This window comes from Macadamia integrifolia, chromosome 13 (assembly GCF_013358625.1).
Source record: "Macadamia integrifolia cultivar HAES 741 chromosome 13, SCU_Mint_v3, whole genome shotgun sequence".
NCBI lineage: Eukaryota > Viridiplantae > Streptophyta > Magnoliopsida > Proteales > Proteaceae > Macadamia > Macadamia integrifolia.
The window spans coordinates 12,775,947-12,800,437 of NC_056569.1; the positions used below are offsets into that span (position 1 = coordinate 12,775,947).

Here is a 24,491-nt window from a genome sequence, read left to right on the forward strand (position 1 = left end):
ACTTCTCTATGTCTGAAGAGATGCAGAGTTAATTTCAGGGTTTAAAACGAGGTGGTGAGGAGGAACGAGAGTCCTCATGAGTTTTTGGATTACGCGGCGGACATGGAGCAGAGGCGGCGGTGGCGGAAGGGATCTTCAATCGATTTTGAGAATACAACCATTAAGTGCAATTTTGGTATTTCCCTATTTTAAGGGCAAAATGGTATTTAAGAAAAAATTGAATTGCTGATGTCAGCATTTTTTATATATTTTGTAACGATGACTGACGGCAAGGGGTCCGAGTCTAATTTGGTGAAAGAGAGGGGGTGTCCCTCTAATATTGGCATTCTTCAGGGGGTGGCGTTGTAAATTACCCTTGATTTAATTATTGATAGATTCGATTTGATATAATTTTCAATCGAACCCAACATACCATGATCCAAAATAAGAATTAATTTGATTTGATCTAAGTTTTTCGATTTCAATCGATTTTATCGATATGGGTAAGGTTTTGACACCCTTAACGTGATACCATTAATCCGCTAAAAGTAACATCGACCTAGTTGAAGTAACATAACCACACATGTCGTGAAAGGGGTGGACCCACGAAGTAAAGATTTGGGATGTGTAATGCGCAGCCTGGCGTCCATTTGCTTTTCGGCGACAAAGACAGAGACAAAGAAAGAGCACTCTCACTCTCACTCTCTCTCTCTCTCTAACATTCGCAGTCGCAGAAATAGTTCTCGTGTTGTCTGTAATGGTGGCTGCGACCTCTTTGTTTCATTCTCTTGCTTCTCTTTCTCCTTCTCTCTCTACCTCTAAATCCTTTAATCGAGTCTTCACCACTCCAAGTCTCAGTCTAGGGTTTCTGTCATCGGCTTCTAAGACCTTAGAACCTCTTCTAGCTCTCGTCTCCACGAGCAGTTACTACTCTTCGACCGCAGGATCTGCTCATAGAGCTCAAATGGTCTCCATGCCTGCGACTATGCCCAACACGATCCTTGATTTTGAGACTTCTGTGTTTAAGAAGGAGAAGACCACTCTTGCTGGCAATGACGAGGTAAAAGCCCTTTGCTTTTCTTCCTTCTCCATTGTTTATCTGTATTTCCACTGCTTGATTTCGTATTTTGGGTTCTTTTCTGCAGTACATTGTTAGAGGTGGGAGGGATTTGTTCCCTTTGCTACCAGATGCGTTCAAGGGGATTAAACAGATTGGTGTCATCGGGTGGGGTTCTCAGGTGAATTCGTGCTACCTTGTTCTTATACAATTTCATTCTAGCTGTCCTTTGCGACTACGTGTTTCCCAATTACATGATTTATGCTTTATAGTCCTAGAATGGTTATTTTCTTGCTTGGGTTTTGTTGTGTTGTCATGCGATGGTTATTGTCATCATCCTCCCTGAACTGATCTTTTTTCTAAGAGAGAATTCTGTTCTTTTCTTCTACTAGTGATTCTCTTATGCTATAATTCTGTTTGTAAGCTCTACTGCAGTACACGAAGTTCATTCTTCACACTCAGCTTATTTTCTTATTTGATTTATGTGCGAGTTAGACCATTCTTTTTGGTGCTTTGATATGCCCTGTTTTTTCCTCGTCATAAAAAATCTATATAATGTTTCGCTTGCCTCATATTTAATGCAGAGGCTATTTGATATTCTGTCAATATCTTTAAGCTCTTAAACTTTCTTTACGTTCTAACCAGGGACCTGCTCAAGCTCAGAACTTGAGGGATTCTCTTGCAGTAGCCAAGTCTGATATTGTGGTGAAGGTAAGTTTCTCTGTTTTTTAGTAATTCATTGTTTTCTGGCATTGTCTAAAGGTTTTTCTTTTTTTTTTTAGTTTGTTTATTGATTTTTGTGTCACTGACTGTGGACACTCTAAAATTCGTTATTTTTCCATTTCTGCCTTCTGTTATACAGGTTGGACTCAGGAAAGGTTCTCGCTCCTTTGCAGAAGCTCGGGCAGCTGGATTTACTGAAGTTAATGGAACTCTAGGTGATATATGGGAAACTATTTTGGGCAGTGATCTTGTGTTACTATTGATTTCTGATGCTGCACAGGTTGGCAGATTGTGCACTTCTTATTATTGTTGTTGTGTCCAGACTCATATTCATATTTTTTTAAGTTGCATATTCAGACTTATTTATTTATTTATTTCTTTGTGGTGCCTGTTCTTGGTAAATCTCAATCTTTTGCATTCAAAGTGCAGTAGGCCATATGTGGAAGATGAAAAAAGAAATACAATAATCCTTTTTTTTTTTTTTGAGTTGGGGAGTGGGGGCGGAAACATGTAATTAGAAAAATTTCATTCTTAATTCTGTTTGAGGCTAGCAATCTGGAGTTCATTAGCTTGCCATTGAAAAAGAATGCATCACACTCAATGGTTTTCAGCTGTTGCTTGTTTTAACGTCAAGGAAAGGGTGTCTCAAACTCTCTTCTGTGCTCTACAAGGTTTTAAAGATCAGAATCAGTAGCTGGATGAGTCCTGGGCTACAATTGGCCAGAATTGGTATAAAACTGTCCTTACCCTAGTTTTGTACAGGATCCGGCCAGAATCGGGATTGGCTTTGGCGGATTCGGATCCGAATTGGCCAATTGGCCAATCTGCCAATACAGTCCCGATTTTTAAATGTTGGGTGCTCTAGTAGAGCATTAGCATTGCAAATACAGGAATGAAGGTTTAAAATTTGCTTGCAAATATTTTATTGGGCAAGGGTTCTCTGGGCTGACAGGGTTTCTTATGCCCTTTCGCAAGAAATATTTTATTTATAGTTTTTAGGAGAGAGAAAATAATTAAAAATTTTCATGTGAGGCGTAGGAAACCCTGGCGGTTCAAAGAACCTTTTCCCCTATTTTATTATAGTTGCTTGTGTAAACAGGGGGAGAGCTTTTCACTAATCTAGTCTATTTCTTCATTCCTTCATTCCTTCATTTTCCTCCTTTCTTGGTATACTATTTAAACACTGAAAATACAGAAGGGAAGTAAAAGGGAAATGGGTTCATCAAATTCGTTCTTTTTACTTCTTTCAATAAGTATTGTTGAAAGTTTGTTCCCCCTCCCTCCTAGAGTGGCACATTTCTTAAAAGTAATGCTTGTAGCTATTTAGTGACATGAAAACTAAGATGTATTGGTGACTCAGTGGTGCTTATGATGGAAATTCTAATGACTTAGTATGTTATTTAATTTTCATAAATTATTTCATTTATATTTGTTTCCCCTCAAAGTGTATGCAATGTTGTTCCATTTAGAATTTTAAAATTTTAAAAAATGTTCAGCTCAGAGTGGTTCTCAGGTTGCATCATGGGTTTGCAGGCAGATAATTATGAAAAAATATTCTCCCACATGAAACCAAACAGCATTCTGGGGCTTTCCCACGGATTTCTTCTTGGACATCTACAGTCAGTTGGACTTGATTTCCCTAAGAACATCAGTGTTATTGCAGTGTGTCCCAAGGGAATGGGTCCATCTGTAAGGAGACTCTATGTCCAAGGCAAAGAGATAAATGGTGCTGGGATCAATTCAAGTTTTGCTGTCCATCAGGTCTCTCTCTAGCTTTGACATTCCTTTAAACAAATTATTTTGTACATTACTGGATGTTTACCTAACCTGATTTTGTAGTCTATCCAACGCTTGTTGTTGTGCAGGATGTTGATGGCAGAGCTACAGATGTTGCTTTAGGATGGTCAGTTGCCCTTGGCTCTCCTTTTACGTTTGCTACTACTCTAGAACAAGAATATAAGAGCGACATTTTCGGGGAACGGGGTGAGATCATCGGTATCCAGTCTTCATAGATCATGGTTTACTTACTGTACTATCACCTTCTAACTGCCTGCTTCATCTGTAGGCATTTTACTTGGTGCTGTTCATGGAATTGTGGAGGCCCTGTTTAGAAGGTTCACTGAAAATGGAATGAGTGAAGATCTTGCATACAAAAACACCGTTGAGTGCATCACAGGAATAATATCGAAAACCATCTCTACAAAGGTTGCATTCTTGTCTTTGGTCTATCTTACTCATCTTCCTTCCCTCTCCTTGCTTTCTCCCTTATTGGGGATGTGCAGTTCATGGAAAAGTTTTTGCCTGGTATTTTTTGACAGGGTATGGTGGCTGTTTACAACTCCTTGTCAGATGATGGTAAAATGGAATTTGAGGCTGCATATAGTGCTTCATTTTATCCTTGTATGGATATCCTGTATGAGTGCTATGAGGATGTAGCCAGTGGGAGTGAGATCCGGAGTGTTGTCTTGGCTGGGAGTCGCTTTTATGTACGTATACCTTGTGCAGGTCACTTTTTAATTCATGGTCATAATGTCATGGAATATGGTAAAGAATTTTTTTTTTTTTTGCCTTCTATTTTTCTATTTTTCTTTTGTTTGACATAGTCTTTAATATTGTTTATTTAATGCAATGTATATTTGATTGAAGTTGCTTAGTTGTTTCTATTATAACTTTGCCTCGCAGGAAAAGGAGGGTCTACCAGCATTTCCAATGGGCAAAATTGATCAGACGCGAATGTGGAAAGTTGGTGAGCGAGTACGAGCTGCACGCCCAAAAGGTGACTTGGGTCCTCTGCATCCTTTCACAGCTGGAGTCTATGTGGCATTAATGATGGCTCAGGTATAAAGCCCGTTAGAATTGTTCGCTTTATAGATGTTTGTTGGTGGTATTGATGATAATACATACTGTAGAAACCTCTTCACCCTGTGCATTTATTGTCTAACATTCTATGGTTTGATTGCTGATATTGCAGATTGAGATATTGAGGAAAAAGGGGCACTCATACTCAGAGATCATCAATGAAAGTCTGATCGAGGCTGTTGATTCCCTGAACCCATTCATGCATGCAAGGGGAGTCTCATTCATGGTTGATAACTGTTCCACAACTGCTCGATTGGGTTCTAGGAAGTGGGCTCCGCGGTTTGATTACGTTCTCACTCAGCAGGCTCTGGTAGCAATAGACAAGGGTGCTCCCATCAACAGAGACCTCATTAGCAACTTTCTGTCTGACCCAGTGCACGGAGCTGTTGAGGTCTGTGCCCAACTGAGGCCTACCGTCGACATATCAGTTCCAGCGGATGCAGATTTCGTTCGCCCAGAGCTGCGCCAATCCGGCAATTAGAGTAAAGAGGATCTTTTCTCGCTAGCAGCATTTATTTTGATGGAAATAAAGCGGAACTCTTGAATTTAGGGATCTGTATAGTCTGTCTACTTGGTTTTCCTCTCTCTCTCTCTCTCTGGCTGAAATAAGTACTTTATTGAAAATCTACTCTTTAAGAAACATCAGTAGGGTCATGGTGAGTTGGTGATAGAGGTTGGTTTAGGCCTTCTCTCTTCTGGCCTTAGTCAACCAATTCGCTATTTGGTGAATTGAGTCCAGACCTCAATGAAATGTGCTCCCACCAACATGGAAAAAAATCGTTTGTAATTTTGATCTCGTACAATTCCGTACAATACCACCTTCAGGAGGTGACACGTGTATTGATACCAATACAATGGTCCAGATCTGATTTAAATGCCTCTTCACTGATTTAACGTTTTATTAGTTGTACCAGATATTGACCATTGTATTGGTATCAATACATGTGTCACCCCCTGAAGGTGGTATTGCACGGAATTGTACGAGATCGGAATTGCAGATGATTTCAACCCCACCAACATTGCTCGCTGGATTCCATGCTCTTCTGGCTTCGGCTTCTGCTTCTGCTTCTGCTTCTTGTGCATTTCCTGCAAAATCATATTTCGTGATAGATGTTTTCATTGAATATGGTTTTGCAGGAAGTGCACAAAAAGCAGAAGCCAAAGGGATCAGGCAAAGAATAAAGTGAGTAAAGTAGGTGGGAGCATATTCCATATAGATATATATATATATATATATATCAAGAAATCATATTTTTTGCAACGGATATGAGTGACGGTATTATAAAGTCTATCTTAGCGACGGTATTATAAAGTCTATATCTGAAAATAATTTATGGCTACAGGAAAATAAAATCCATTGCCAAAAATATTTTCTACAACGGTATGTAAACTACCGTCACAAATAATATAGTTCTACAACGGACATGCTATTACCATCATGGATAATGTATGTATTACGACGGATAATCTATTCCGTCTATTATCGTCACGGATAATGTATTTATTATGATGGACACATTACCGTTGCAGATAATGTATATAGCAACATGTGTTCTACCACGGTATATACCATTCCGTCTCAATGATTTCTTTTCTGTACTTCTACTACGTTTGCCTTGTTGAAGTCATCTTGCTTCTTCTTTTTTTTTTTTTTTTTTGTCAGGGTTCAAAGTTCAAACTGCAAACAAGGTTTTGTATGATGAAAATTTCAGTTCTGTTCTGATCTTCAACATAGTCGAAGCCACTTTCCGAAGGAATGGGTTTCAAAGATTAATCAGACAAACAAAGAAGAACGGAAACCTTGGCAGTTTTGTTACCAGTTGGTGTGTTTTTGCACCAATCTTGTTTTGAATGTCTCTAAAGTTTGAACCGTGGTGGGGCCTGGTTAAATGACTTATCCGATTGGGTCTAAAATCGTGATATAAACCTTCTAACCATGGTCGACTGTGGCTGGGAGATGGGAGAGTAGAGGTCCAACGTATAACAAGAAGGCAAAACCTAGACCCTGGGACCACTGTTAGCAAAAACGCTTTTAAAATGGATTTAAAAGAGTTTCTATTTTTTATCGTTTAAAACACGTTTTACTGTATACTTTCCAAAAAAACAGTAAACTTCAAGCACTCCCATTCTAAACACGTTCCCATTTTTATGGCATTTTCTAAGACTTGATTTTTTTAACATAATGTCTACTTAATTGACCATATCTTTCTCTTCCAACCTCCAATCGACCTGATTCTTTCACAAATTTGAAGCTAACTCAAAATGGACTATATTTCTCATCATATCACCTTCAATTCAAATTCAATGCACGGACCCCGAAATTGAGCTGTAAACTGATATATTTGTTGAAAAATATTTCTAAAGTGATGACTTTCAACTCCAATTGAACATACATCACTTTGAGAGTATATTGACTATATTGACAATAATGATTAATATCATAACCTATTTATATTGCTCAATAAGACTTTGAACATGTGGGATGTATGAATTTAGCATTGGTGTTGATGATATTCAATGATATGTCTTCGAACTTATAATGAGACATAGGATGTATATGCATTAATGTTGGATATTGTAGTTATTTTGAACATTAGATGAAAATATTCATGTAATAATTCCTTAATTTATATGATTGTACTACTATATTTTTATTCTCGTTTGTTTGAAATCTACACGTTTAAAACTCGTACCATCCCTTTTCCGTTTTTTACCATTCTTTGTTTTTTTGACCGTTTATTTGATCGTATCCTTAAAAAAATTTCACTGCTTAAAACCTATACCGTCTGTTTCTGTTCTTTTGCCGTTCCCGTTTTGCTAACTATGCCTCAGACCATCAATCCATGGACTCATTTTGTTAAGCTTGCAGCATGAATGTGGTTTTATTTCTTGCAGTTTGTATATAGTATCTGGTGAAAATAATAGAACATCATGTACACAATCTCCCATACGTTTATAAACAATCTAGATGATGTAGATTCACATTATGGAAGAAGATATGAAACGAAGAAGGGTCCATCCAAGAAGGCCCAATCGACCCCCACTTAGACCACTTGAGTGGTGAAGTCATCATTTAGAAATAAGGGCCCATTGGGCCATCGATTAGGATGCTATTTAATTAGTTTTTTTTTTTAATAAGTAGATGTCCATTGGGCCCATCGATTTATGTCCCCTTAATGGATATTAATGAAGTGGTATGTCCAGTTCAATTTGTTTTAGGACTCTATTTCTCTACACAGGTTTAGTCATAGTCTTAATATGACTGTAATTAGGAAGGTCCTGCCCTCTTTAAATAGGGGGAGCTTATTGTACAATTATTTTCAAATTTGAATAAAGAGAATATTGTAGTCAACTATTAGAACAGTCGAGATAGCTGTGGGTGAGAAACCCTAGCCGAGACAACCACTCCTCCCCCACATTATCTTGTTTCTTCTTTTATTCTTGCCTTCGATCAGCATTAGTCTTCTGTTATACAACGCCACCCCCTGAAGAATGCTAATATTAGAGGGACACCCCCTCTCTTTCACCAAATTAGACTCGAACCCCTTGCCGTCAGTCATCGTTACAAAATATATAAAAAATGCTGACATCAGCAATTCAAATTTTTCTTAAATACCATTTTGCCCTTAAAATAGGGAAATACCAAAATTGCACTTAATGGTTGTATTCTCAAAATCGATTGAAGATCCCTTCCGCCACCGCCGCCTCTGCTCCATGTCCGCCGCGTAATCCAAAAACTCATGAGGACTCTCGTTCCTCCTCACCACCTCGTTTTAAACCCTGAAATTAACTCTGCATCTCTTCAGACATAGAGAAGTAAGCCGCAGGGCAAATGTCTGAAAGGATTCTTTCCTGGTAACGGAAGAACGAGGCCGATCTGTGAAAACCCTAATCTCTGAATTATTCTCTTCTGTAGGAAATTGGAATATCAGATTCAGAGGTGACAGATCTCTTCTCACTTGATCGAACAAGATGGTGTTAGCAGAGCTCGGGGGGACCGGCATGATCAATTCTTACATAGTAACTGGAGGTTCCTCCTTGCTTTATTTCCAGCACACTTTTTATCTGTTCGGTGATGTCAAGGTCCAAAAGCTATGTATAACGGTGATGCCAAATCTTTGAATCTCTTTATCAAAAAAATGCCCCATTTGCCATCTTATTTCATGAATGGCATCATCGTTCATCGCCGGTGATGCGAGATCCGAAAAAGCGTGTCCTCCACCGCCACCGCCGCCGCAGCCGCCTCTGCTCCAGATCCACCGCCGACAGATCCGGCTCATCGAGAATTTTGCAGCGGTTCAGGCACCGACAATAACGACGCAATAAGGCTTTCTTTTTCTCTTTTTTTAAATCCTCTTTTTGGTCAGCGGTTCAGGTCCGGCAATAAGGTTTTATTTTTTGTTTTTTAAATCCTCTCTTCTTCTTCTCTAGCTCTTCTGGTCGCCAACAGGGTTTGAGAGGAAGAAGATAAACAGAGACCAGTTGTGTTAGTTGAAGAAGCTCACAGCTTGAAGAAGAAGAAGAAGAAGAAGAACTTCGACAACCTTTGTGGCTCTTTCTCCTTGTATACCATGTTTCTATAGCCTCTTTCCTTGATCGATGAATCGTTTCGAATCGGTCATACCTACAATCGAGCTTCGGAAAGGTACTTGGAAGCTTGTCTATTCTTCAGATCTTCAAATCTTTGCTTGTATCTTTTTTCCTTACTATTTTATCTGTTTTAATTTCTTTTTATTCCTCTTCAGGTCAGCGGGACGGTAGCAGCTATGAGCCGTGTTCTTTTTTTAGGAAGCTTGAAGATTTTGGAGCCCGAGTCTTCAGAAGAATCACAATAGGGTAGGGAAGAGAGGAGTCCCGCCGCCGCCTCTGCTCCATATCCGCCACCGACAGATCCGGCCTCATCGATCAAAATACTGGCGATGGAGATCCGGCGAAGAAGATAATCGAAGGTTGCGTTTTTTCTCCTTTTTTTCCTTCAATCTGTTCGGAATCTGCAGTCTGTGGTGGTCTTGGTTGGAAATCCGGCAAATTATGGTTGAAATCTATGGTTCTCTGTATTTTGAAAGCTTCACTGTAATGTAAAAATATGAGTTTTTCAATAGCAAGGGTATAATGGTCATTTTAAGTCGACACTTAACAGTGACTGACGATAAGGGGTCTGAGTCCAATTTGGTGAAAGAGAGGGGGTGTCATTCTAATATTGGCATTCTTCAGGGGGTGGCGCTGTAAATTACCCTTATTTTATTAATTTTGCCCAGAAGTCTCCATAAATCAGAACCAATCAGCAATCTTAGTTCCAATAGGAGAGGGGTCAATCTCCTTCTCTTTCCTTTTCTGTTCTCTGATCAGCAAGGTATCCTCAGAGGTTGCTCAAGGCTACAAGAGGAACCCTTGATCCCTGTTACAACAGCAAGCATCAAGGCCAACAGCAGCTATTGAGATTTCCTTCAGTTTTTTTTCTCCAATGGCTGAAATCAAGATTTTGTGGATCTCTTCAACCAGCCATCAGAACCAATTCAACTTTTTAGGTTTTGTTGCCACAACAGGGCATACACGTGATCCAAGTTGTAACCCCATTGGAACTGTTTTGAGCTAGCCGCACCTCTCTTTTAACCCCAATCGTAAGTTTCTCTCTCCTACTTTTGGGTCTAATTTTTGGGTGTGATTTACTAGTGTCTTTTGGTTCTCTTTACTGCTGTACTTGCTGGTTATTTACTATAATATTTCCTTGGGTCTTATCTCTTGTAATAGAATACCTTGTTGGTGAATTACTTTTGTATTTGAGATTATACTTCTGGGGGTTAGTAATCTCTTACCAACTTCTCGATTAGTAGTCCTATGGGTTCATTTTTTCCTAATGACAAGCTGAAGTGAAGCAGAGACACAAAGAATGAGTTTCTAAAAGTGGGCATCCAGGGATTGAGAAATTCAAAGCCTTCTGGAGTTGATTCACAAGGTTCAATTTCCCACCTCTGGAAAATAAAGCTAAGCCTTGCCCATTTGATTCAAGCAAAGAATATTTTTGGCCAGTGGAATGGAACAACAGTATGACCTTTAGGCTCTATATTTGGTAGAAATCGGGTAGAAATAGTGATTTATCTCTTCGGCCTTGTCTTTGGACTAGACGTCTAAGTACAAAGGTAAGATTAGTCCATTCAACCCATGAAGTGAACTGACAACCCAATACAGTACACAAAATAAAGGATTTTTACTTGGACTCTAGCTCAGTGGCTCAATTCACCAAATTATTTGTTCTGTCCAGTGCACGAAACCATTTTGGTCAGAGGTTTAGGTTCCAAGGTGGGAAGATCGATATGACAATCTACTCTTAGTTTGGGATTTACGACATCAATCCTCAATCTGATAAACCAAGGCGGCTATCCAGTTCCTTGAGAAAATTCAAGGTAAATGCAGATGGACCAAAAACTTTCTCAACCAACAACAAAAAACTCAGCCTTATCCCCTCTAGAATGATTAGGCTACAAGGATCTGAAAAAATGAAAAATGAAAAAAAGAAAAGAAAAGAAAGAAAAAAAGAGATGAAAAGACGAGAGATGAGAAAAGAAAGATGAGAGTAAGAGGAAAAATGCATAAACCCACCAAGTTAGGAGAATCTCAGCTAAATGGGATCGATTACATGGATCCTCAACCACACTCCGAAGAAAAAATTTCATTCTTCCGAAAAATGCATAGTGTTCAATCAATATTAGCCAAACAAATTTCCCTGGGGTGGGGTAATGAAAAGAAAAATCCCAAGAAAGAACAACAATCCAAAAATGGCAGTTTGAATGCAAGCAAACCAATTACAATCTGTACACCATTTTCGTTCTCCAATCTCCTCATTCTATAAGATACAGTGGTGGGACATATTAGTCATAAGAAGCCAAAGTAGGACTCTTAGAGCATATCTCCTTCTTATGAAGTTCTAGTAATTTCTTTTCTGGATTGCAGAGCCCTAATTGAAGAAAACAACATTGGTCCCATCAAATAGTAATTCATAAGTAATACAAGAAAAGGGTCGGGGGAGAATAATAACTAATAAGAAGAATTTACTCTTGTTTATGCAGAAATCCAAACTGAATAAAACCCTTAGGTAATGCCCGCAACTGAAAGGTTGCATTTGTCTATCAACTGAAATTCAACCATTTTATTTTTGGAAGCCAAAGTACTTTAATGGATGAGATGATGCTTCAAGATGGAACCATCTAAGACTAATTTTTTAATAATAATAGGAAGGTCTCAATAAATGAATTGCCTTCCATATTCATGATATGCAGATTACTCAGTAATGATTACATTTTTAGTGAAGATCAGAACACTCAAAAGCTAACAGAAATGGTTCCATTCTAACAGACAACCAGAAGTAAGGCAACAGATTATTAAAAGAATAACAGTGCATTTCCCTCCCGAACTTACCCTTTCATTATTGGTCTGCTGATGCCTTAAGTATAATTGGAAGTGTAATTGGGAACCCCATTACAACAGAAAAAAGAACTAAAACTATGAAGAGGTGGTCTTATGCTCATCTGTGCATTGAAATTCATGCTGGAAAGGAGCTGCCTAGTTCGGTGGCTATTCATGATGATGGAGTGTATTTGATCAGGAGATTGCATACGACTGGAAACCCTCTTCCTGTGTTCATTGCAAAAATTTTGAACATTCCTCGACTCAATGTGGTGGTGCTACGTGCAGACTATGCAAAAGAAGTGGGTGAGGAAAGTCCCAGCCGGTGGAAGACATCAAGTTGATGACATCCAGGCTGGGGGTGAGGGAACCTCGGCTGTTGTGCAGCCTGCTGTGGTGGGAGCAAGTGGTGGTGCCAATCAGGGGTCTGGTGGTGGAGCTCAGCTTGTTACGGTGGCAGCAAATGGTGGAGCCCAATCAGCTTGTTTCTCAAAACTTAAATTTCAAATATGGTCCAATTGGCAGATGAGTGTGAAAAGGAAGTTATTGATTCCAATAATTTTGCTTTCCTGGAATATATAGAGGAGGAGTGGGGGAGATTATTCCTATTCAGGTGATAGGGAATGAGAGGTGAAGGGGAGATAATTTTTCAAAGGATACTTCAGCAAGTATGATGCAGGTTCCCTCTTCCCATGTGGATAAACTTGATAAGGGCCAAGATTTGTTTCTTTCTCAAAATTTAAATTCGAAGATGAGTTATTGGGTCCTACTAATTTGGAGTGCTTAACAAAGACAAGGCTTTTGTTGTGCCCCAGCAACAAAAATCCTACCGCTATATCAAGCAATGACTAGCTGATCATAGAGTACCGTTGCGCTAATGCAGCAAGAAAAGCGCTAACGCATTGAAGGAGGTAAGAAGGAGAGGGATAAGGATGAAGAGTCAAATATGGTAGGAGCAGATTTTGAGGATAATATTACCAATGATGTGGATCTTGTTAGGCCGACTTTTGAGGAAGGCAAATATCACACCTCCCCTGTCTGATTCTCTTCCATAAGGACGAAGAAAAGAAGAAGAAGAAAAAGAATAAGTCAGATTCTAGAGTCCTTGAGCGTAGCTTAAATCCTGAGAATGATGGTTCATCAACTGCTTCTTCGGAGGAGCTTTCAGAGTCTGGTATTTTTGAATCTTGACAATGAGACTGATTCAGGGAGGGAATATCATTCCTTCATATTTCGGATTGGCATGCAGTTTCTTCAGTTGATCTCTCTCAAGTGGAAGAGACGGAGTTGAAGGACTCTGAGGAGGGGATCTAACATGTTGACGATACTGAGGAAGCGCAAAATGAAGATTCAAATTGCCATTTCGTCTATACCTTCGCTCTAAGGAATGGAAAACTTAATTTGTGGTTTGATCTTATCCTCGTATTTTCTTTTCCTTTGCCTTATCTAAGGCTGGTATGGCGCCTCTTAGTTTCTCACTAATTTGGATTGTATCTTGCTTTAGGCAGTCTTTTTGTTCTTTTAATATAATTTTTTATTCACCCAAAATTTTTTTTTATTTAATTTTCTATAGTTTGTAAATTTTAATTTTGTGTGTTGAGTTGCTGATTTGGTAGGTTCTCCCAATTAGATCCAGGGATTCAAAGAGACCAACTTCTAAAGGCTTGGAAACCCTCTTTACCCACAGATAAATAATACCCCATCCAGGGATTCGAGTAATCAATCTCAACATTGGCATTCAAGCAAAAACAAGTCAAGATAAAATTATATATATGATGGTTAAAAACAGAATTAAGAGACACTATAGCAAGAGAGACCAACCTGAACATTTAGGAATGTCCCAAACAGCAATGGACGATGGTGTGCACTCCGGTTCACAAAGTAGTCGACTATCCTCATGGTTGACATTCATAGCAAGCATCCATGAACCAATTGTGACATCCTCATTGCTGAACATTCGGAAGCTGTAGTTCAAACAGATGTAATTCTGTTATGTACAAGTTCAAGATGCCAAAAGAAAATGTGACTGATGGTAGGAAGATGGAAGTTTTTGTTTTATGTGACCTTAACAGGATCACAGTAACCAACCCCCAAGTATTTGGGGTGTCTACCAAGTCAATTAGGTTACTTTAGCCTATTTTTCACGTGTCTTAAGAGGAGGTGTCAAACCCAGAAGAGAATCATAGTTCTTATCCTAGTCTGAAAACCCATCTATCTTTTCCCAGTTTGAATTAGCAAAGCCCACACCACTTTCATTTCAGGTCTTTTGAATAGCACTTCCCAGCCTTCCCCGCTTGCTAATTGTTAATTTGGTCAACTCCTCACCGTCAAGACCTTTAATGCAAGGGACTAATATAGCTTGCTTTGGCTTTCTGAAACCAGAATTTGAGCCAACTCTGTCCCCATGGACAATGAAAAGTTTCAATGGCTAGCTCTTTGCTGGATTTACATCCAGCTTCTAGAAGGCACAAAAGGAAAAGATTAATTGGGATCCAACTTGCCTGTCATTTTTCAAAGCAACCAAGCTTGTAACAACATCTGCAGAAAGAGCATATATAGGCCCATAAGCATGAAGAAAATACTCCGACCCCAGCAAAGAAGATAGAGGCTCATACCTGCACTAATTAAATGATCTAGTTATCCTATTAGTCGGAAGACACAAAAATTACAAACACTAACTTTGAAAAGCAATGAAGGGCTTCAAAAATTATAGAGATCATACTCTTATAGAAGATCCTAGTAGAACTAACCATTTGAGTTTTGGATCAGTGAAAACTGGACCCTTTTTCATGCAACCAAGGTAAGTTTGAGGGTGAGAGCGTTCCTTTGCCAAGAGTAATGAAAGCCGATCTGTAAAATTGGGGCAGGAAAGTTGTAAATACCAAAGTGTAGGAAAGAATTCCACTACTGAACGATATGATCACAGTGAGCAATAGTAAGCTCCCTAAAACAGTCACCTGGCCTCAAATATATGTCATCATCAGCTTTAACATAGAACTCAGAATCAAAAAGTCCATAAGCAGCTTTAAAGAAAGCTAGCCTGCAAGAGAGACATCGATTAGATCTCAGAGTGAGATCTCACAAAAACAGAATATAAGGACAAGCGAAAAAAAAACTAGATTCAAATTATTTCACTGACGTCTTATATGGAAGTCTGCTGTACTCCTCCTCAATATCTAGCAGCAAGAAGTCATCATATTCTGCCACTTCCTTTCTAAGTTCTGACATCTTAGATCGATCACTGCTTTTCCCAATCACAAATCTGAAAGCCAAACCAGTGGCTTCTTCCAAACTGCAAGCCATTGGATCAAATCCAAAAGAGTGAATAATTGAAGATTGAAACAGAAATTTCATAAAATTCTCTACATGTAGTAGATATTTTAACCCATAAGAAAATTCCCAAATTCCAGCATTGGTTACATAAAACTGTAAATCCATATTCCACCATTTTCAGAGCGGGAACCAAACGGTAGATTCAGATTCCGGGAGTCAGCAATTCTGGTAGACACAATAAATCCTAAAATACCGGTATTCAGTAGTTACCACACACCTCTTAGTGGGAATCCACCCTAATTGATCATCAAAGTTCTAATTTGTTAAATTCAAATACGAAAGAAAATTAGAATATACTCAACATAAAGATAAGATGCAGAAATGAAAATGGCCAACATTTTCTTTGGTTCCAAGACACAAAGAGTTAAGAGTTACCGTTGAAGGCCTTGGCTATCAGAAGGCATCCAAGTCTTCCTCAACGACTTACGCCTTCCAGCAGATCCAAAACCTGTCTGAATACCAACAAACCCCATCACCTTATGCCTCTCCCGATCTCCATCAGAACCAACACGATTCCCAACCCCAACGCCACCGCTGCTGCTACTCCTCTCCCAAACAACCTTAACAGATCTAGGTTCAGCATTCCTACATTTATACCCAGAGCTCTGTCTCAGAATGGCAACCAATCCGAAAGAAAATCCAGTAATCCCGATAAGAAGACAAAATATTAGAAGAGTTGATCTCTTGTTGTAAGAAAGCCATGGCTGGTGTGGGTAGAAGAACTTAGGAGACGAAGGCATGTCTGGAAACTCTCCCGTTCATAACTCCAGAGAAACTCTTATAGGGTTTCTGTTTCTGAAGCAAGGAAACAACAGTTTTGCAGATTCTGGTACGAAAATTTCAGTTTCGTTCGGGAAAAATGGAAATGAATGCCCTGTGGCATTCATGGAGGCGTTAAATTGAAAGAAAGAGGCAGTTTTCTTCTGGTTTTTGATTCAGATTGCCTTCCCTTTCCCACTGAAAATGGAGATGATTTCAAGGGATCGGAAACTTCGAGGTTTGATTTCGGTTAAGACTTGAGAAGGAAAGACTACGTCTACCTACTTGACTAGAGACGTAAATCAAACTCAAAAGTGTGAAAGCAGAGATCTCTCTGCCTCTGTTCTATCAGCGGTTATCCTGATTGAGATGGAGATGGAGGTGGAGATGGGTCGGGTTTTATTTGGATTCTTCCAAAACCCGATCAATCACATGTAAGAAAATTTATATTATTTCTTTCTCCCATCATTTTTAAAATGGGCAAATGTTTTCTATTTGTGAGAGGCCCTTGCGTTGCACCCACACATAGGGATACACAATCCTAGGCAGGGGCATGGTGGTCATAGCACTCCTACCTCTCACGATCTTTTTCCCTTCTAAAATTTTTAGGTTTTCAATAAACAAGATCTACCTAGCACAATTGATGTATAGAAATGTTGCAAAAGGTCTTAGAGTTCAAATCTCATGGCTTTACCTTCCTTAACAGCATCCGGGCATGAAACCCCAATCGTCGAATGCACACTGGAGAGGTTTTGACATCAATGCCATGTGTCTTCAATGATACTGATTACCTTTCTTTGATTAGTAATCATTGACAAGGGTATCAATCAGTCGGGCCTAATATGACCTGATCATTTTGAAGTCCTATAAAGTGACGTCAATTTGTTTAACCGAACTTACATTGGGTGGGCATGATAAAGAAGAAGAAGAGACAAATCCTCTAACCTCAACCATTTGGGGAAGGTAAGGTTCAATTATTATTATTATTATTATTATTATTGTTAATAATAACAAAAGCATGTCTTAACATTACCGATCTTAAGTTTATGGGCATTGAGGTAAAATAAGAATTTCATGTAATGATTAAAGGTCAAGCTAGGTCGAGCCCATAATCGGTTGGTTTGGTATGGACTATGCATTAGGAATGATTGATTATAATTGGGCGGGGCTTGAGCCCGTCAATTTTATTAATCAGGCTAGGCCAATTAGTAATCACTGATAAGGGTGTCAACCGATCGGGCCTAATCTAGCTTGACCATTTTGAAGTCTAGCACAGTGACGTCAATTTATTTAACTGAGTTTACATTGGGTGGGCATGATAAAGTTTATACACGGCTGATTGTGCTTGGGTTTTAATGGGGCTAATACTTGTTTAACCGTAAACAAGTAGTGATTAAAAACATATTTACTGTTTATACGACAAATCCTCTAACCTTCCTTACCAAAAAAAAAAGACAAATCCTCTAACCTCAACCATTTGGGGGAAGGTAAGGTTTAATGACCTATCTTTTTTCCTATTATAATTATTATTAAAAGCATGTCTTAACATTGCCTATCTTTAGTTTATGGGTATTGGGGTAAAATGAGAATTTCATGTAATGATTAATGGTCAGGCTAGGTTCGGCCCATAATTGGTCGGCTTGGTCTAGCAACTGACGGGTATGGACCATGCATCAGGAATGATTGAATATAATCGGGCTGGGCTTGAGCTCGTCATGTTTATTAATTAGCCTGGGCCTATTTGGACTTTAAATGATTGGGCCTTAAATTAACACCCCTATTCATTGTTATCTTTTGAATTTCTTTTAGGAAAAATTACTTCGACACCCCCTGTACTCTGGTCCAATTGCTTGACATTCCTAAAGTTTGAAACTATTATTTGAACAATCCTTGCATTTTAAGTTTTCTTACACCCCCACCATTTCATGATGGCGTCATGAGTTGGGAAACTCTCAAATGCCCAAACTAACAGGGGTAGTTGTAAGATGTGATGTGGCATGTATCATGATAGAAGGTTGGGTATTAACATTTTATGCCCACGGGCCGATGGTCTGAGGTTGGGAGAATTTCCAGTGACTGAGGTGGTGGAGATGTCAGCATCGTGACAAAACCCTACTCCGAAGGTTTGGTTCAGGGGTAGTGGTATACCCTGCATGCGATATGTGATTTGATGCAGTGGTAATAGTGGATTATTAATAGGGACTTATAGGGTACCGAAGTAGCCATGTAGTAGTAGCACTAATACCCATTATGGACTGTTGATTAGGCTTATTTGATAATAAATTGGATCATGACATTGCATCCATCTAATTGCATTCATATTGGTGTGGTTGAGCTTTGATACTTAGTTTCATTTCATTTATTATTGTGATTGCTTGTGTGTCCACCCTCACTGGGCTTCATAGAAGCACACCCCATTTGTATCACCCTTTTTAAATGTTGATCTAGGGAACCATCTGGAGTCTGTCACCGAGGAGCCAACCCTCTAGGAGACGATCTTTGGGTCGAGGAGCTAGTTACGCACGAGGTTGATTGCGTATGTGATGACTGTGCTTTTAGAGCATATTGAGAATGATAATGTTCATCTTCCTTTTTATTGTTTTGATGTACATATCTGATATAGCCCTAAGGGTATAACTGTAATTATGATATATTATGGAAACCATTCTTTTGTGTAAATATGATAAATATCAATAGAATTCATCAGCTGTGTTTCATTATTGATTATTAATACATATATAATGATTGTAGAATCATTTCGCAGATTCATGACCATAAAGTACTGCATCAGACATCCTGGATGGATTGTGGATGGATGGATTGTGTCCTTATCACTAGAATTCAGGTAAGTGGAGGTAGGGTGTGACACATACCACCACCAACATAAAGTTGGTTGTTACCTGTGTATACATCATAAGTGAAGAAGGTGGTTAGGTTAGGGGTACCATGATGAGTGACGCCAATGTCTCGAATCCATGAAGTGGTGAGTGATTTTGCACAGTAGGATGAATGATGAGAGGGGATATGAGAGGTGGTAGTGGCATGAGGTGTGGGGTAATGGTCAGTATGATAGGCTTGGGGTGATGGGTTGGGGCTGTTGAAGGGATGGTTAGGAGAGGGGTTAGGTAGTGGTGGAGATCCGGTAGAGGATCTCGTATTCTGGTGGCCATAATAGCAGGTGTTAGCTTGATGATTTGTGCGACGGCATATGGCACAAGGGCTGTGAGCAAAGGCATTGGAGAGGTTAAAACTGCTTGCAAGACCACAACCACACCCCTGAGAGGAGTTGTTTCCGTGACCACCATTAGAGGGAGCTGGGGCACCACAACCTTGGTGGTTGAGATTGGTTGAGGCATCAATGGCTGGATCAATAATAGGATAGTGAGATTGGCGACCACCATTGGAGGGAGCTGGGGCACCACAAACTTGGTGGTTGAGATTGCCTGAGGCATCAATGGCTAGATCAATAATAGGATAGCGAGAGTTGATGAGATTCTCGTCACTTATAAGAAGTCCATGCATCTATCTAATTGTAAGAGATGAGTTCATTTTGCTCCATCATGATGGAGGCAAGGGCTTGATAGTCACTGAAGAGAGAGCCCCGTTACATCACACACTTTGGCCTAGGAAAAATCAGATGACCTATAATGTTTCCCATGGAGGTCGCAGAGTTGCTAGAGCAGGCAAAGGAGGCCATGGACAGAGGTATCTGAAACATAGATAGTGGGGGAAAGGGTGGGTATCCAACACCCAGAGATCACAGAAATTGACTGTGCAATTTGCCGGGAGGAGGCATATAAGAGCAGGGAGGAGAAATTTGTCTTAGAGATGGGGTAGTCCTTGATGTCTGACCATCAGGCTGCCTCAAAGAAATGATTTTTTGAATATTCTCTTTTGGAATAATAGAGGAGTTAAGAAGGCGATTGGAAAAAAAGCCTTCAATGACTTAATCAAACGGAAGAAACCAACTTATGGATTTTATGGAAGAGAAACATGAACAGTCCTATGACTGTATCCAAGTCTGAGCAACATGTGACAATAGCTATGCGCTGGGGGACTGTAGCAAATTCAGATTTCATTTGTACATGCGAGTTGTTTCAGAGTGGATAGAAGATCTCTTTGGTTGGACCTAGTGGATGATTCCCCTTAGTCTCCCACCCCCTGGGGGATAATGGGAGATTTTAATGCAACTCTTTACTCTCATGAGAAGCATGGCTCGGGTAACTTCAGCTTGGGTTCGGCTGTAGAGTATGGTGCCATGGTGGATGCTTGCTTTATGTCTCAAGTGCCTTCGCTGGGTAGGAAGTTCACGTGGTCCAATAATTGGCGTAGGGGGAATGTCTGCACTGTTTTGGATAGAAGCTTCTGTAATGAAGATTGGATCTTTTGCTTTCAGGATGTTTCCCAGCTAGTCCTTCCGCGGATGGCATCTGATCATACCCCTTTACTATTGATCTCTAATGCCAGCCATCGGCCTCACAATTGCCCTTTCCGTTTCCACCATATTTGGATGGATCATGCAGACTTCGAGCAAATAGTGGCAAATTCTTGGGCGGACTGGTTTCAGGATCACCCATTTTGTCTCTCATAGCCAAGCTTAAATGGCTAAAAGAGGTTCTCAGATGCTAGATGAAGTCTGTCTTCCCTAATTTTGAAAGAGCTCTGGAGGAGGCGAAACAAAATCTAGCTCAAGTGCCGGAACAAATTGAGTATAATTGGATGGATGATCAATTGTTTGCACTAGAGGCATATGCTAAAACGAGTTTGGTCAAGGCTTTGGATAACCATGAGAGACTCTGGGCTCAGAAGGCGAGAATCAGGTGGATGAAATATGGCGACAAAAATTCTAATTTCTTCCATTTATATGTAAAAATGAGAAGAAATAGAAATAATATTAGAGCTTTAAGAAAGCAAGATGGTTCCTATGTGGAAGGGCAATCTCAGATGGGTGAGTATATTGTGGATTTTTATGAAAAATTTTATAGATCTGTTTAGACAGTAGACCATATGGAGCTTTTGGACTGTATTCCGAAGATTCTTCAACAGGATGATATTTTCTGTCTTGATTTGCTCCCTGGTGATGCTGAGATTAAGACGACAGTGTGGGAATTGGATCCGGATAGCTCACTTGGTCCTGATGGCTTCTCAAGTGCCTTCTTCAGAAGATGCTGGAATATAGTGGATAGAGAGGTTTGCAATGCTGTGAGATTTTTCTTCAGTAAAAATTGCATGCCTTGTGGTGTAAACAATAATTTTTTAGTCTTGATTCCCAAGACGGAGGGAGCGGAGACCCTTGAAAAATTCCACCCTCTGTGCATGGGTAACTTCTTCTACAAAATAATATCCAAGGTGATGGCTCTGCGGCTAGAACCTCTCCTTCCTAGACTTATTTTAGAAGAACAGGGTGCGTTTCAAAAAGGGAAGATGATCCATGACAATATCTCTGTTGCTCGAAATTAGCAAATCTGATGTTCTCTTCCACAAGAGGGGGCGGTCTAGGTCTAAAAATTGATATTTAGAAAGCATATGACACCATCTCTTGGCCCTTTCTTTTCCAAGCGATGCATCGTTTTGGCTTCTCTGAGATATGGATTAATCGGCTACATCAAATTTCGTCATCGACAAAAATTTCTGTCCTTGTCAATGGAGGGCCACAAGGATTTTTTGGTGTGGAGAGGGGTATGAGACAAGGTGACCCATGCTTTTATCATTACAAAAGAGGTTCTGTCAAGAGGCTTGATGACCCTGGTCCAGAGCAAGAAGATAAAGTCAATTCAGGGTCCCAGAGGCGCTCCTACTCCTAGCCATATTTTATATGCCGACGACATCTTCATCTTCTCGAATGCATCCATGAGGTATGTTCGTAATTTGAAAGATTTTCTTACAAAATACCAAGATTTCTTTGGGCAATGTATTAGTCTTTAGAAGAGTAATCTTTTTCTAGGAAGAATTGCTCGTGATCGCAAATAGATTATTTTAGAGATCCTAGGAATTCCTATTTGTGGCTTCCCTATTCGCTATCTTGGTGTGGATATTTTTAAGGGTAGAGTGAAGGAGGCATTGCTGCCTGTGATGGATAGGGTTAAAAGCCGATTAGCTAGGTGGAAAGGAAAGCTTCTGTCAATGGTGGGAATGGTGGAATTGATTAGATCTGTCGAATCTACCATTCCAAATCATAGTTTTGAGGTGTATTGGTGGCCTTCCTCTCTCCTTGAGACAATAGAGTGATGGCTGAGAAACTTTATTTGGACTGGGGAGGTAGACTCTTCAAAAGCAATCATGATTAGATGGGATTCTATTTGCAAGCTGAAGAAGGAAGGGGGCTTGGGGATTAGAACGCTTTGCGACTCAAATATGGCTATGCTCAGTAAGATGGTGTGGCGTCTCAAGTATGGGAACCATGCTACTAGCTCATTTCTCAGGGCAAGATTCATCAAGAAGAATGGCGCTTTTAATAGGGGTTGTAGGCCATCCTCTATCGCCTTGGGTATCAGGAAGATGTGGAGGTTTGTGGATTTGAATGAAAGATGGATCATTGGTAATGGGGGCCTAGCGAGATTCTGGAAAGATAATTGGTGGGACCTAATTCTATCTTGGACGAGATTCAAGATGTGGATATCTCTCACCTTGATTCTGATGCCAAAGTAGGTGATTTTATAAGAAATGGTGAATAAACCCTTCCAGAAGTTAAATCAGAGCTCCTCCAGACTATTTTTAAGGCAGTTAAAGAGGTCAAAATTCCTATTTATCAGGTGGAGGACCTATGTGTATGGCAACTGACTACGTTGGGATCTTTCTCTACAGCTTCTGCTTGGGAGACTGCTAGAAGAAAAGCGCCAAAGGTGTGTTGGAGTTCTTTGATTTGGTGCAAAGGTCTTCCTCCCAGATACTCCACTCTAGGATGGCGCCTTGCCCATGAGAGGCTTCCCACTGACGAGATGGCTAGAAAGAAAGGAGCTCAAATAGCGTTTAGATGCGCTCTCTGCAACCAAGCGGAGGAAAGTATTAACCATATTTTCCTAAATTGTTAGTTCTCTGTGGGCATTTGGGAAAAGTTTACAAGATACTTTGGAGTCCGATGGATAGTTCATAGCTCAGTGACAAATCTGATGATGTGGTGGAAGAGGAAGCAAGAACCATTAATTTGAAATATCCATGGTTGATGGGATTCACCATCATTGTAGCCCATATATGGTGGGAACGTAACAGAAGATGGTATGAGGACCTTGCGACGAATGCGAGATATTCATATGAATACATTCGGCAGGAAATTTGTCTCTGTGTAGGGCGCTCTAAGGTTAAGATTAAAATAGTTTCTGATTTGTCTTGCTGGAGGAATTTGGGCTTAATTTACAAAAAATCAAAAGGTTGCGCCTCCTCTTGAAGTGCATTGGTGCAAGCCTCCGATAAATTGGATTAAAAGAAATGTTAACGGCAGCTCTCTGGGTAACCCAGGCAGAGTAGGGGCAGGGGCATTACCAGAGATAGCGAGGGGTAGGTCTATGATTCCTTCAGTATTTTTCTAGTTATAAAGAAGATTTATGAAGCTGAATTTGAAGCAGTCTTGGAAGGTATTATGCTCGCTCAAAATATGAATGCAAGAGGTCTTTGGATCTAGTCGGATTCGGCAACTGTTGTGATGGCAATCCAAAAAAATCAAATACCTTGGTTTGTCCTTCAAAAGTGGATTTGTGCCCTTCCTTTCCTAGAGTCTATTACTTGAAAGATCCCCCACTGTTTCAGAGAGGTGAACACAGTTGCGGATTACCTGGCAAAGAAGGCATCTAAATCAGGAGTTTCTACTTGCTCGGTACCTTTATCGAATCATATTGCTACTGATTTAGAGGATGATGCGATGAGCAAGCATAGATACTGCTTCCTCTAGGGTAATGCTTGTCTCCTCTGCTGATGGCCATGCCGAAGGTGAAGGTTTCAAGTGGCTCTAGGGGTCTCGGGCTTGTCCTTTTTTCTTGGTTTCTTTGTATTTTCTTCTTGAATTTATTTTAATAAAATTCTAATCGTTAGTAAAAAAGAAAAAAAAAAAAGGGGGCTTGATAGTCATGAATGTTAAAAGTCTTCCTGGGGAAAAGGTTTCCCAACTGCAGCTAATTCATCTGATAGAGACTAGGCCCAATGTCAGAACTGTGTGATAGTTTCATCTGGTTTGTGAACTAGATTTTGAAGAGAGACATTGAGGGATGGAATCCTTGTGGTTGAAGGAGAGCTGAATGTGGCATGAAGAGCATCCCAGATTTCCTTGCTTGTGGTCCACCTAACTGCTAGTGATAAGGTCTCATTAGAGAGAGAGAGAGAGAGAGAGAGAGAGAGAGAGAGAGAGGCAATGAGGAGACTCATGATAGAGGCATCTTGTTCATGC

General features: G+C 39.9%; 3 protein-coding genes across 3 annotated transcripts; 2 read left to right on the forward strand and 1 right to left on the reverse strand.

The window, feature by feature from the left end:
* The first annotated feature begins 668 nt into the window (after positions 1-668).
* Positions 669-5,242, forward strand: LOC122058669 (ketol-acid reductoisomerase, chloroplastic-like). Its single transcript, XM_042621321.1, has 10 exons — positions 669-1,039; positions 1,125-1,217; positions 1,682-1,747; positions 1,899-2,039; positions 3,293-3,520; positions 3,625-3,742; positions 3,825-3,964; positions 4,078-4,245; positions 4,442-4,597; positions 4,731-5,242. Exons 1-10 carry the CDS (start codon positions 737-739, stop codon positions 5,097-5,099), a joined length of 1,782 nt encoding a protein of 593 aa, XP_042477255.1. The 5' UTR covers positions 669-736; the 3' UTR covers positions 5,100-5,242.
* Positions 5,243-11,256: 6,014 nt separating this feature from the next.
* LOC122058679 (probable beta-1,3-galactosyltransferase 14) lies at positions 11,257-16,461 on the reverse strand. Its single transcript, XM_042621333.1, has 7 exons — positions 15,731-16,461; positions 15,162-15,314; positions 14,980-15,062; positions 14,773-14,872; positions 14,524-14,637; positions 13,844-13,986; positions 11,257-11,573 (listed from the first exon to the last, which is right to left on the reverse strand). Exons 1-7 carry the CDS (start codon positions 16,093-16,095, stop codon positions 11,488-11,490), a joined length of 1,044 nt encoding a protein of 347 aa, XP_042477267.1. The 5' UTR covers positions 16,096-16,461; the 3' UTR covers positions 11,257-11,487.
* A 3,824-nt stretch (positions 16,462-20,285) lies between these two features.
* On the forward strand, positions 20,286-20,705 carry LOC122059022. Its single transcript, XM_042621728.1, has one exon. It carries the CDS (start codon positions 20,286-20,288, stop codon positions 20,703-20,705), a length of 420 nt encoding a protein of 139 aa, XP_042477662.1.
* Positions 20,706-24,491: the final 3,786 nt, after the last annotated feature.